The 13,261-nt window shown below is 51.2% G+C and overlaps 6 protein-coding genes across 6 annotated transcripts; 4 read left to right on the top strand and 2 right to left on the bottom strand.

Moving 5' to 3' along the window:
* Positions 1–45: 45 nt before the first annotated feature.
* Positions 46–1,806, top strand: N7443_000423 (uncharacterized protein; the record flags this gene model as incomplete). The annotated part of the gene is made up of 1 exon (XM_056880479.1): positions 46–1,806. One exon carries the CDS (start codon positions 46–48, stop codon positions 1,804–1,806), a length of 1,761 nt encoding a protein of 586 aa, XP_056745717.1.
* Positions 1,807–3,852: 2,046 nt separating this feature from the next.
* On the top strand, positions 3,853–5,849 carry N7443_000422 (putative serine/threonine protein kinase (Nrc-2); the record flags this gene model as incomplete). The annotated part of the gene is made up of 3 exons (XM_056880478.1): positions 3,853–4,696; positions 4,751–5,050; positions 5,116–5,849. 3 exons carry the CDS (start codon positions 3,853–3,855, stop codon positions 5,847–5,849), a joined length of 1,878 nt encoding a protein of 625 aa, XP_056745716.1.
* Positions 5,850–6,687: 838 nt separating this feature from the next.
* On the top strand, positions 6,688–7,249 carry N7443_000421 (DASH complex subunit DAD3 family protein; the record flags this gene model as incomplete). The annotated part of the gene is made up of 2 exons (XM_056880477.1): positions 6,688–6,924; positions 6,998–7,249. 2 exons carry the CDS (start codon positions 6,688–6,690, stop codon positions 7,247–7,249), a joined length of 489 nt encoding a protein of 162 aa, XP_056745715.1.
* Positions 7,250–7,762: 513 nt separating this feature from the next.
* N7443_000420 (mitochondrial 37S ribosomal protein uS5m) lies at positions 7,763–9,005 on the bottom strand (the record flags this gene model as incomplete). The annotated part of the gene is made up of 2 exons (XM_056880476.1): positions 7,763–7,980; positions 8,030–9,005. The coding sequence occupies 2 exons, from the start codon at positions 9,003–9,005 to the stop codon at positions 7,763–7,765; spliced, it is 1,194 nt and encodes a 397-aa protein (XP_056745714.1).
* Positions 9,006–9,234: 229 nt separating this feature from the next.
* Positions 9,235–10,989, top strand: N7443_000419 (tRNA (uracil(54)-C(5))-methyltransferase; the record flags this gene model as incomplete). The annotated part of the gene is made up of 1 exon (XM_056880475.1): positions 9,235–10,989. One exon carries the CDS (start codon positions 9,235–9,237, stop codon positions 10,987–10,989), a length of 1,755 nt encoding a protein of 584 aa, XP_056745713.1.
* A 385-nt stretch (positions 10,990–11,374) lies between these two features.
* Positions 11,375–12,910, bottom strand: N7443_000418 (actin-related protein 3; the record flags this gene model as incomplete). Its single annotated transcript, XM_056880474.1, has 4 exons — positions 11,375–12,274; positions 12,352–12,713; positions 12,800–12,822; positions 12,876–12,910. The coding sequence occupies 4 exons, from the start codon at positions 12,908–12,910 to the stop codon at positions 11,375–11,377; spliced, it is 1,320 nt and encodes a 439-aa protein (XP_056745712.1).
* Between the last annotated feature and the right edge of the window lie 351 nt (positions 12,911–13,261).

Genomic DNA, 13,261 nt, shown 5'->3' with positions numbered 1-13,261 from the left:
CCTTCATTCGCGTTTGATATATTGACAGCGAGCCTTATCGCCATCATGTTTGCCAATAGACAATTCCTCGCCTTTGCTCTATGCCTTCAGGCGTCCATGCTGGTTACAGCGCAAGACTATGGCGGAAAGGTATGGGGAGTCTTCGCATATACCATACACGGCGAAAGCACTCCCACTGTCTTAACAGTCTCTCCTGGGTCCAAAGTTTTGACGGACTTTGGTGCCAATCAGCTCCAAGCTGCCGGATCATCATTCCGGGATCGTTATGTCCCGAATTTCGATGGGAACAGCAGCGAAACTGCAATCATGTACTTGACGCCGGGCTTCCTGAATGCGAAAGACGTGAATGTATTCTCAATGGCCGACCAATACGTTTCTGCTTCTGCTCAGGCTTTCATGCAGGGTCTGTATCCTCCCCTCGGCGATTCGAATATTAGCAGCTCAGATTCGACTGGTAATGCAACAATTGATATGGCTCCATTGGATGGATATCAATATGCTCATATCGTCACACTGGGCGAGTCAGATCCTAGCTCTGTCATGGTGGACGGATCTGCTAAGTGCGATATGCATCAGACGGTCGAAGCTGAGTATAACGCCAGCAGCGATGCTATGAGAATCACAATGGAGTCGGTGGATTTCTATATTGGTATTCTTGATGATGCTCTTAGCCAGGCATTTGACGCAACCACTGCTACATACCGAAATGCCCCCGAGGTCTCTGAGTACATGGACTACGAAGCTGTCCACAACAGCTCGTTCATGGAAACCGTCAGTGATAGCGATCTGCGCCGAGCTCGGTGGCTGGCAGATCAGTATACATATGCAACGAATGGCCAGGACTCTTCCGTCACCAGCAGCCTTTCCACGATTGGCCCGGTAAACCCCATCGCTGGTCAAACATTAGCATCCAGTTTGTTGAACGCGTTCGGTACGAATATTGAGCACTTCGGTACCCATCAGCAGCTGACGCTGCTCTTTGGGAATGATGCACCTGCTGTTGCCCTGGCTTCTTTGATGGGCATGGCGTCCCAGCAGCAGTCCAACTTCTATTCACGCCCGGCCCAAGGTGCTTCTCTGATTTTCGAGCTCTACAGCTTCGAGTCTGATGAGGTCTACCCGTCATGGCCGGGAGCCGACAACCTATACGTGCGTTTCTACCTGCACAATGGAACAGATTCCTCCACGGAGTTCGAATCATTCTCGTTCTTCGGCTACGGACCGAGCATCGAGTACGTCCCATGGACCGAGTTCAAGTCAGAGCTGGAGACCTTTGCAGTATCTTCGACACAGGAGTGGTGCACAAGGTGCGATGCACAATCGATCTTCTGCAATGGTGTTCTCAATAACGATAAGCCCGCCCCAAAGAAGCAGATGAAGCCTGCTGTGGCTGGTGTTATTGGTGCCGTGATTATGCTGGCCATCATTGGTCTGCTGACCTCACTTGGGTTCTTGATCTGCGGTTGTCGTAAACGCAAGATAACTCACAAGACTAGTATTGGTGGCTTCAAAGGCAATGGAAAACTCGCTAGTGATACGGACGTCACATTCCGTAACCCTATCTGGAGTGGCTCCAAGGCTGCGGGTGGTGAGGAGTCTGACGGTATAGCAGGTGCCGTTGTTGGCCCCGGACATGAGCGTTTGGGTAGTTGGGAGATGGGACAGCAAAAGAAGGAACTTGGTCAGGCTGATTCCGCCAATATGAAGAGCAATCGCGTTCCTATGTCGGTTGCATGGAATGAAATAGAAGAAGAGTGGAGGATTCATAGCGGACTTCAGCCTGTCAAGGTCAGGGAGAGCGTTTGATGGAGAGGCATTAAGAAAGACCCGGGGTCTTCCAGTGTTTTCCATATCTTAATTCGTTGACATACGGGCGAGTGCGGGGACTTTTTGCCCGGCCAAAAAAAAAAAAGCGTCGATAGACTTCATGATATCATTCTTCTTCCCCTGTTCTCCTTTTCCCGGGTCAACTTCACATGCTTTGTTCAGATTTAGAGATATCTCATGAAAGCCATCTTTAAGATCGTTTTTGAAAACTTCTTCAGGCTCAACTTCAGAAGTATCATTGAGATCATCTGGCTCTACTCACTCCAAGGCTGGTATGCCTCTTCTTCCTCCTGGACTTTGCACTCGCTCAACTGGACATAACCTGCAGTCAGCCGAGACAATCGCCTTCACCCCCGAACCTCTTTCAAAAAGATTGATGTCTTGATCTAGGCTTCAATTGCCACTGTTATATGCGTCCCGGATTGCAACCATCGAGACTTCCATCTTTATGAAGAACGATTGACGTATCTCCAGGATGGTCACTTACTCCCAGTCCAACCCGCGATTTATTTGATTAATCGGACACCAAATAAGCAACTAGACTGGAAAACGCCTTATCAAGCACTATATGATAGCCTCGACCAAAAACCAGGCTATATGAAGCAAAAGCCTGATTTATCCAATCTACGTGTCTATAGGTGCAAAGCCTTTGTCCGAATCACCAATATTTCACGCCTAGCTAAGATGAAGCCTAGGGCAATGATTGGCTACCTCGTCGGCTTTAAAGCATCCAGTATATCGTGGATTTGGGTACCTAGGGCTCGGAAAATCATAAGTGCAAGAGACTGCATTTTTGACGAAACAAGCTTCTATCAACCAAATACGTCATATGACCTGATAGATGATCAACCAGGGGTAACCATCAAGCCCCTAATAGCATCAGAATCTTATCTAGCCATTACCGAGGCTAGTATTGACGAATGCATTGAAGAAGACCCATTTTTGATACCAAACCGACCTCTATCGGACGATACAGATATATCTCCGATATCGATACCGAAAACCAAGACCAGACTCTAGGTGATCAACCACCTTCCCTACAGCAAACAGAAAGTGATTACGAAGTGAGGTCAGTGAAGAAGACCCTTCTCTTCTATCACAGATCACTATTTCATCCGAAGACCTTACCCCGGATGCACATGTTCCAGACCATTAGCCTGACTTTATGGTTTTAGACAATATGACCACCAAAAACGGGATAGGTCACCTTCACCTATTATAGCAAGTGGTGTTCGAAGTGTTAGTGCTGCAAGGGCGGTGGCCCTTGTATTATCACTCTGAAGAGTATGTTGGCGAGGAGCAAAAAGAGGACTCGAAAGACCTTGATCAAATCATTAAATCATCTAGAAAGGGAATTAGAGGCAGAAGACCCAAGAGAAGCAGGTCTTATCTTATCTCGGACTATGTAAATAGACGGATAAATGAAGTCCGAATTTCCGGGACGCCATTCAAATCACGTGTAGCAAATTGCGGTTGTCGCCACTCAAAAGCTTCGTAGAGTTCTGTTTTCCGGTCATAATAAACATAGATAACTATTACTTGTATGATGAGTTTGAAAACAAAACGAAGCCAATTCGCCGTCACTTTATCGTCAGAAGAGATGACCAAGAAGGATACACAAGGATACACAAGGATAGAAAAGGTTGAAAAGGGCGTAGTAAGGAGCCAAGGCCGGCGGGAATGCGATGAATTAGTCAGGTCTCCCCGGGGCCGCGTTCGTCTCCACTTTCGACTCCTTCTCTTCGCCTCCCTCCAATCTGTCCTTGCCCATTCTTTTCTGATCAGCTTTAAGATGCGGCATTCATGAGTCTCGTTGCGCGATACTGACTCTCCGTTCATTTGGGTGGATAGCCCTCGTTTCAACTATACTTGGCCAGATCGCCCCCGGCATATCCCCATCTTGCCCGGCTCTGAACATCCCCCCTCCCCCACCGCCCGTTCCTTTACTTCGTGTACCTTGCCCTGTGAGACTGATCTCCACCGCCCCAGGAGGAAGTCAATTTCAGCCTTCGCAACTTGTCCGTCATGACGCAGCTTTTCGCGTCTAGTCCATCGGCCATGTCTAACGAAAAACGCGGGAATTTCCCCGGCCTTACGCTGCCCTCTCGCAAACACTCCAACGAGTCGGGTCACCTTCCTACAAAGATTAAAAACTTTTTCCGGATCAATAGTTCCAGCAGCCATTCATCAGTGCAGAGCGGCAGCCCGTCCAGCAATGAGCGCGAGCGGGAAAACGCTTCTCCTGCCAAGAGCGAAAAGACATTCCGCCAGTCTCGATTCCTGCCTACCATCGGCCGCAACCGCTCAACAACAGTTGCCAGCGAAGGCAATCCCCTTGACGACGGAGTCTCGCCTACGGCGACTGCCAATCCATACTTTGCCCACCAGGGTCAACCTGCATTGCGACATCGGAACGATGGGTCTGTGCCCTCATCCCCGCCTGATACGCCTGAGCTACAGGTCACTGGGGTTTCGGCTGCGGAGCAGGCTACTACCGCTAACAAAGAAGAGCTAGCTCGCAAGCTGCGTCGTGTGGCGTCTGCTCCCAATGCCCAGGGTCTCTTTGCAAGCGGAGAAGATCGTCCTCAGGCTGCTGAGATCAGCAAAGAGGCTCTTGCTGAGTTTCCAGGTTCGGATTCAGCCAACGAAAAAGAGCTTTCCCTTTCTGTGCCCTCTATCGGTCTGGCCCATAAGCTAGCCAACGAGGAGGGCAGTTTCCGCCGCACATACAGCTCGAATTCGATCAAGATTCGTAATGTGGAGGTGGGACCTGCTAGTTTCGATAAGATTAAGTTGATTGGCAAGGGTGATGTCGGAAAGGTATACTTGGTCCGCGAGAAGAAGTCGAGCCGTCTCTATGCCATGAAAGGTACGTTACATTTTGAAAGTCGCGCGCAAATTATCAATGCTAACCTTTGTCTAGTCCTGAGCAAGAAGGAAATGATTAAGCGAAACAAGATTAAGCGTGCTCTAGCTGAGCAGGAAATTCTGGCAACATCGAACCATCCGTTCATTGTCACCCTGTACCACTCGTTCCAGTCCGAGGATTATTTGTACCTCTGCATGGAGTACTGCAGCGGAGGAGAGTTCTTCCGAACTCTTCAAACTCGGCCTGGCAAATGCATTTCGGAGGATGCTGCCAGATTCTATGCTGCTGAGGTGACTGCTGCCCTCGAGTACCTCCATCTGATGGGTTTCATCTACCGTGATCTTAAGCCTGAGAGTATGTGTGTCCTGTCAATCCTGATTCTTGAAGATTGGCCCGAACATTGACTAACATTTCACAAGATATTCTCCTACATCAATCTGGTCATATCATGCTTTCGGACTTCGACTTGTCAAAGCAGTCCGGACCCGGCGGTGCTCCTACTATGATTCCTGGCCGAGTTGGCGGAAACGCCAGTGCTGCTCTTCCCACCATTGACACCAAATCCTGCATTGCGGATTTCCGCACAAATTCTTTCGTTGGAACTGAAGAGTATATCGCCCCTGAGGTCATCAAAGGCTGCGGACACACTAGTGCAGTCGACTGGTGGACTTTGGGTATCTTGATCTATGAGATGTTGTACGGAACCACTCCATTCAAGGGCAAGAACCGTAACGCAACATTTGCCAGTATCCTGCGTGATGATGCGCAGTTCCCCGAGCACTCGGGTGCGCAACCGACATCTAACTTGTGCAAGTCTTTGATTCGCAAGCTCTTGATCAAGGACGAGACCAAGCGTCTCGGTGCCCGTGCCGGTGCATCGGATGTCAAAACCCACCCCTTCTTCCGGACGACGCAATGGGCACTCATCCGCCATATGAAGCCACCCATGATCCCAACTCAGGGTCGTGCTGGTACAGACACAGTGAATTTCCGCAATGTCAAGGAAAGTGGCAGTGTGGATATCGGTGGTACCAACCCCGCCAAGCTGAAGGGAGTCCCCATGGATTCTGGCCTGGCAACGCCCAACGCCGAGCTGAACGATCCTTTCGAGGAATTCAACAGCGTCACTCTCCACCACGAGGGAGACCACTGATGGTGCTGGCGAGCATAGCCCATATTGTATTTTGTTTTCCTTCATTCTCTCCTGCCACATGGGGGACAGCCGCCTGGGCATCGGCTCGTTAACGACCATGATGCATTGACGACTGCATTCAATTTTTTTCTTGCAATCCCCTACAATCTACCCGGTTGTAAGGAGTGCCTCAAGGCCTTCTGCGTTGATACACGTATGCTTTCTGCTCTACGGAGCCTTGTTTGTCTGGCCATCTCACACTTTGCATTTTGCATTCCCATGATCGCCGAAGGCCTCGAACTTGCGTTTTCTCTCCATTTTCTTACCACTCACTCTCACGATTCCATGTGCTTCTTGTTTTCCCTGCGTGGGTCTATTCTTTTTGCTGAAAGCTGCGTTATACATCGGTTCACTTTTTCTAGTATGCAGCGGGCGGCGTTAGGGATATCTGTTTCTGAATACTTGTGATACTTTCGAATCCGTGTTGGCTTTCTTGTTTTTGCTTTCGTATTTTCAAATCTCATGGCGTGGCTCTATCTCTTAACGAACCTCGGTCCTATCTTGGCCTTTCGATGTGATTTGTATCTGATGCGAAAGTGGCCTGTCGTCTGCTGGGCTTATTGTGTTCTCTGCAGCGATTCAAAATTCCGAGAAAATAATTATTTTGCAAAACTCCCCGACCTTGTGACATCAGATCGTATATCAAATAGTGCTGAGGTGAACTGAACTGTATACTTCGAAGCGGTGGAGTGGAACAGCTCCGCCCAACCCAACCTTGAAAATCGGGCCAACAACCAATAACACCTTCCACTTCACGCTCTCCCTCTTCAAACGAACAACGACACCTCAACCATCCACCATGTCCGCCTTCGCAGCCTCCGAAGACCCAGAGGCCCAGGACTACTCTTTCGCCGAAGACGACCCCGCAAGCACAACCCCTCCCATCCCGCAAGAACAAAACATGTCCGACGCGGAAAACCCCCGATCCCACAGCCGCTCCAACAACCCCCTCCTAGGAAACGACAATCCTCTCGTTTCTGAACTCGAACAAGAAGTCCTAGACGAATATTCACGACTCCTCCGGAACGTGAACCAGGTTTGTTTCCCCAACCCGCGTTTCCCCGCAACCAATTCACACGAGCTCTCAGCTAATCCTCAGTTCCACTTAGCTCTCTGAAAAAGTCGCTGATCTTGCCGGCTCGCCGGCTTCCATGACTCTCGATGGAATGAGGCTCCTAGAGCGCAAGACTGCGACTGTGTGCACGCTGCTCAAGGCCAGTGTTTACAGTATTGTTTTGCAGCAACAGATCTGGAATGAAGATCAGGAACAGCAGCAGCAGACTGAGCATGATCAGTTTCAGGATACGGGGTTTCAGCATGGTGGGGGATATGAGGCGGATCGGGATTTGACATTCCAGTGATCTCTTTTTCTTAATACTGGGTGTGTTGTTTATCTGCGTATACCCTGGGGGTTTCTTTTTGATTGGCGTGGCATTGGAAATAAGGAGTTCTTCAGGGATAATAGAAAGGACTTATCTCCACGTACAGCTGAACCTAGGAGATATTGTGTATCTAGGTATGACACTATCGGTCTGGGCATACTCGAAGTTCATAGTACCCCGAAAGAGGAATTCATCAAAATACACATGTCCAAAAAGAGCTTGCGATTATTAAGAAACAGCATAGGAGGCTTAGAAGAGTTCAGAGAATAAAGATGTCTGGCACATTTACAAACTTCCTTGTTCTGGCTATATGCCCAGCCCTAGAGGTTTGCACTTATTCAAAATCTTGAAGACAATGCCATTGATGATTGATCCTTTTAAAACATATGATGAACAGGTACAAATACAAGTACATGCAAAAGAAAGGAGAAGGGGAAAGAGACATTATATACACGCCGAGGGAATATGCACGACTCGACAACTCAAGTGAGCTTAGGCCTTGCCCGCATAGTACACATTGCGCACGTCGACCATCTTCCTGCCGCGAGCCCGAGCAACTTCCTCGGGGTCCTTCTGGCTCATGAGCGCCTCGTAAGCGGCCTTCACGGTGTTCATCTTGTTTCGGGAGCGACCAACCCGCCCAGCGAGATCGTGGATACCGGCGGCACGGCACATTTCGTAGATAAGATACTGGACACGGAGACCGAAGCCTAGAGGAAATTAGTGGGGGTCGTGCGACTGCAGAGTAGTATAGCATACCTGGGGGACGGTGCATCAATTGCAACTCTACGGCTCCGACCTTGCCCTCAACGTCACCGAAGATAGTGCGGTTCTCGTAGCGCGGGATGGGCTGCATGTTGCGGATAGCACGGTACTGCGACTGGATCTTCGCATCGGAAGCTTCGTCGGACTTGCCCTCACCGATACCCAACAGACCGTTGCCATTGCCAGCGATGGAGAGACGGTAAGCACGGCGGACCTTACCCAGACGGGTCTGGTTCACGACGCTGTGGGACACCAGGGTCTTGGTGCGGAGATCCCTAACCTGGCGCTCCGTGTAGCCCGTAGCGAGGAGAAGGCTCTTCAGAGCATCAGTCATCTCCTCAGCCGCCAGCGAGCGCTCCTTCTCACCACGCTCCTCGGCAGTCTTGCGCTCCTCCACACGGGGCTCGTCGATAGTTTCATTGGGGCCGAAAAGGTCGGGAACCAAAGCGCTGTGAGGATCCAGCTCGGCGGCTTCCTTTCCATTGGTGACGCGAAGTGATTCTGCGAACCGGACAAAGTCAGCACCTGTCGGGTCTTCTGGACCCTCAGCGAAGAAACGGCCAAATTCCTCCATAAACTCGCTCTCGCTCTTGAGTTTCATGTTGTAGTCCGAGTTCGACTGGGGGGCGCGAACATTGCGGTCGACGCTTGGCTCGATCACGGAGAAGTCGTCTAGGTACTTGAATGCCAGCGGGTCGGTACGTTCATGGAACTGCTCGGCGAAGTCTTCCGGGTCGATGGCGGCCTCGCCGGCCTTGATGGCCTCCAATTGCTCGGGTGAGTACACCTTGGCCAACTTGGCCTGTTCTTCCTCGGTGTACGAGGCGGCCTTGATATTACGGAACTTCGGTGTCCGCTTCGACAATGATGCCGGTGTCGGGTGGAATTGGCGACGGGGAATTCGCGTGATCGGAGTGGCAGCACGGGAGAAGCTGCAGAACAGACATCTTGCCGGCCGGGCAAGACTCATGATGAAAGGTGATAATACTCAACAGCCAGCAATTCGCTAGCCACGAGCTTTAAAACAAGAAAAGAATGGAAACGCAGCGGAGCCTCGACGCGGACAACAACGAGGTTCGGCGATGTTGAACTCGGGAGGAATTTCTTGCTCGCGGGCGGTGAGTCCCTGGCCAATCAATGGTGCCGCAGATTGCCTTTCTAATAAATTTCCAGAATTTCGACTTTCTGGATCCTCGTTCATGTTGGCCCTGCGCTCGTCTGTTCGACGGTCATCTTTTGCTTATTCGGTTCTGCCTCGTCCGTTTGTTAGACGACAGTTCCTTAACCTTTCCACCTCGCCCACAGCCAATGCGCCAGTCCCCGTCGCAATAATGCAGAACACTCCAAAGAAGCACTTTGGCGGCAAGAAGTTCAAGAAGGCCAAGGTCGAGCGCAAGGACAAGGCTAGTGGATCTGATGAAGTTCTCCAGGCCGACATTGATCAGCTCCTTAAACGCAATCGCCCCGAAGAAGACCAGAATGGCGACCAGAACCCCACGAAGCCCATTCTCCCAGCGACCTTCACTGAGATCGATGTCGCCGTATCTGAGCTTTCCTCAACTGGTGATGGACTTGCGCTCTCGGAGAAGGCGGACCATGTGTTTGTGGTGCCGTTCACAGTTCCTGGAGACAAAGTCCGGGTGAAGGTCATCCGCCACCACCCCGCGCTGTCATACAGTGTCACTGATTTCCTGAGTGTGATTGAGCCGGGTCCTCAGAGAAACGATTCGTTGATTGGATGCGGATACTTTAGCAAGTGCTCTGGGTGTCAATTGCAAATGATGTCGTACGAGGACCAGCTGGCGCATAAGCGGCGCATCGTCGAGAAGGCTTATGCCAACTTCTCTGGACTGATTCCCGAATTGGTTCCCACCATTGGAGAAACATTCCCCTCTCCCATGCAATACGGATACCGCACAAAACTCACACCTCACTTTGCGAATGGCGCTGGTCGCAGGAAGAAGCAAGAAGCTCAAGAAGAGTCCGGCGAGGTTGAGATTGAAGTTCCTCCCATTGGATTCACATACAAGAACAGGAGAACAGATCTTGATATTGAGGACTGCCCTCTTGGAACGGAAGTCGTGCGTCTTGGTCTCAAGAGTGAGAGAAAGCGTGTTGCTGCAAACATCCGTTCCTATAAGAAGGGCGCTACTCTTTTGATGCGGGAGTCAACCAGCCGTATCTCCAAGACAGCCCCAGAAGATTCCAATACCAAGATCAACAACGGCTTAGTACCAACTCCTGGCGCGGACACCGGCGATGTAATCCGCGTTGAGCGCGAAAACTACATCGAAGAGAAACGCTGTATTACCGACAACAACGCTACATCCGTCGAGTTTATTGACGACTATGTCTTCAGCAACAAAGCCGGTGGCTTCTTCCAGAACAACAACTCGATTCTCTCTGGCTTTACCGAATTCATTCGCTCACAGGCCATGCCTCCTGGCAACGATCAAGACTCCAAGCCAATCAAGTATCTTCTTGATGCCTACTCCGGCTCCGGACTTTTCACCATTACTCTGTCCCCGCTCTTCAAATCCAGTCTCGGTGTCGATATCGCCGGTGACTCTATCATCTGTGGGCGCGAGAACGCCAAGGCAAACGAATTGCCTAACACCGGCTTCGCTGCTGCTGATGCCGCCGTCCTGTTCAAGGACGTTCCTTATCCGCCTGACCAGACCCTGCTCGTCATTGACCCGCCGCGCAAGGGATGTTCTGAGGACTTCATCAAGCAGATGCTTGACTACAAGCCTCGTCGCGTGGTCTACGTCAGCTGCAATGTGCACACCCAGGCCCGTGATGTGGCGCTGATGGTCCAGGGTGACGAGACGAAGAATGTCCGCTACGAGATCGAGAGCATTCGTGGATTCGACTTCTTCCCCCAGACTGGACATGTCGAGGGTGTTGCTATCCTTAACCGTGCCGAGTTCCCTCCCAAGGAGGGCTCTGCTTGAATATATTTATCGGGGTGGTAATGTTTGTTTATAGTACTTAGGGCTGGATACATGACACGTCTGATACCTGCATCTTGTTTGCGGCGTTGGGTTTGGGAGGGAGACTAAAAAGCGCGAAGAGAAAGATAATTTTTGCATTTTCATACGCTTCTGAAACAAAACAAAGAGTCTCAACCAACCTCCCTCTATCTACTCGAGACATCCGGAACCAGCTGTAGCATCCTAGAACCCAGCGCCATGCCGCCCGCTTTAGAGAGCAAAAGGAGGAAAGTGTCACGAAGAGAGGGCAGAAAGACATGAGGAAAAGCTACGGACTATGAACAAAGGTCCAGCTACACCGGCTGACAAAAGGATATGAGATAATAAAGATAAATGACAACCCACTTTACGAGCTTCCAGGACCACCGAGCAGTGCGAATCTCCGCACAATACTGGGACCGATCTCATCGTACTCGGCCTTGGTGTGGCAGTAGCTTCGGAACTCGGGCGTCTGACCCAGCAGGCTGCCTCCGAACCAGGGTCCGTGTCGCTGACGCTTGTGTGTAACAACCGCGACATCCAGACCGCCACTGCGAGCACCACCGCTGCGAGCCTCGGATGCGCGAATGCGGGCATCCACGAGGTGGCGAATGTCACGCTGTAGACGGCGGCCGAAGTCCTTGTACAGGGTGGAACCACCGGACAGGACAATGTTCTTGTACAGACCCCTTCGGACGTCAATGGGCGAAGACTGGATCACACCGTCAACAACGTTGGGGAGCGGGGTCAGGAAGTCGGAGGAATAGATTTCGGGGTTGAAGAAGATCTCCGGGGCGAGGAAGCGCTCGTAGCCGACGTCGATCTGAATGCTGCGGCCGTTCGGGGAGGTCACAGTGTGCTTCAAGAGGCGATCGGGTTCGCGGTCATAGCGGGCAAATTCCTTGACGATATCCGGGCTGACGTAGCAGTACTCCTCCTTCACCTTCTCGGCGGTCTTCAAGCTGCTATCGGGCTCACCGCGGTCACGGAGCAAGCTCTGCACGAAGTATGTGATGTCACGACCAGCAATAGGAATGCTCTTAATAGAGGAACCAATTACGTAGCCCTCGGCCACGGGGATAACGTGCGTAACACCGTCACCAGAATCAATAACAGTTCCGGTCAGTGAGCGATCGGTGACCTTGGAGGAGGTCCAGGAGGCGGCAAGGGCAAGCACGGCTTGAACGGCAATGTAGAGACCAGCGCAGTTGAAAGACTCAAACATAATTTCTGCGGTGTTTTCGCGATTCTCAGGCGGGTTAAGCGGCTATAGTGATGCCTGAGTTAGCATTCTTGGCCACTCTGATCGCCTGCGGGGGAGGTGCATATTGGGGGTAAGCTTACAGGTTCGGTGAGGAGGAAGTAGTGGTCTTCGGGCTCGACGCGGAGGTACTTGAAAATTGAGTTCGACCAGAAGCGCTCCATGTAATCCCAGTTCTCGATCTGACCGTGTCGAATGGGGTAGTTCACACCGTAACCGGGGCCATTGCCCGCGGCCAAAGCCTCATCACCGATGAAGAAGTCCAGGTCCTCGGTACCACGCTTTCCAGACAGGTGTGAGCTGGCGCCAGCATTACCAGAGAGGAACGAGGGTTTATTGGAGACAGCAGGCCGAGAACCCGTGGAGCTTCCAGCGCTCCCGGCGCCGGCCTTGGTTGCAATTGCGGTAGGGAAAACGAAAGAGGGCGAATCGTTACCGGCAAATCCTGCAGTCGGCAAAATTATCTCGTTAGTTTCCAGGTACGAATCGATCACAGCAATCAAATCTGATTGCCTAGCATGCGTCACCTACCAAGCTTGGAGTAACCAGTACCGCTGTGAGAGACGGGTCAGTAATGAGCCAATTCCAGAGGACCTGCGAGACTTACTTGTCCATGACAACGGCTGGTGTTTGGGACGCCATGGTGGGCAGAGAATATCAGACCAATGCGAACACAGAAAGGTATATGAGGTCCGCCTTCGAAGGGGGGTGATGAAGTCGTGGCGGAGCTCAGGCAGTCAAGGCGGGGAGCGTGCTTACCTAAGAGGGGGTCACGTCAACATCATGTGCCTTCCCATGGTCGGTTTTTATCAAACTAAAATATAAGGAAAGAACAGTCCATTCACATTCACATTCACATTCACATTCACTTAACAATTCAGATGGAAAGGCAACAACGTTAATACAAAATGGAAGGAGCATTCATCTATGGTGGTCGGGAAAACCACACGCGCGCAAATTGATACTTGTTGGCTCTCAGCCCTAAATATCTCT

This window comes from Penicillium atrosanguineum (genome assembly GCF_028827265.1).
Source record: "Penicillium atrosanguineum strain IBT 20685 chromosome Unknown utg000001l_segment0_segment0, whole genome shotgun sequence".
NCBI classification, from domain to species: Eukaryota; Fungi; Ascomycota; class Eurotiomycetes; order Eurotiales; family Aspergillaceae; genus Penicillium; species Penicillium atrosanguineum.
This window is presented reverse-complemented; position numbering and strand designations above follow the sequence as displayed.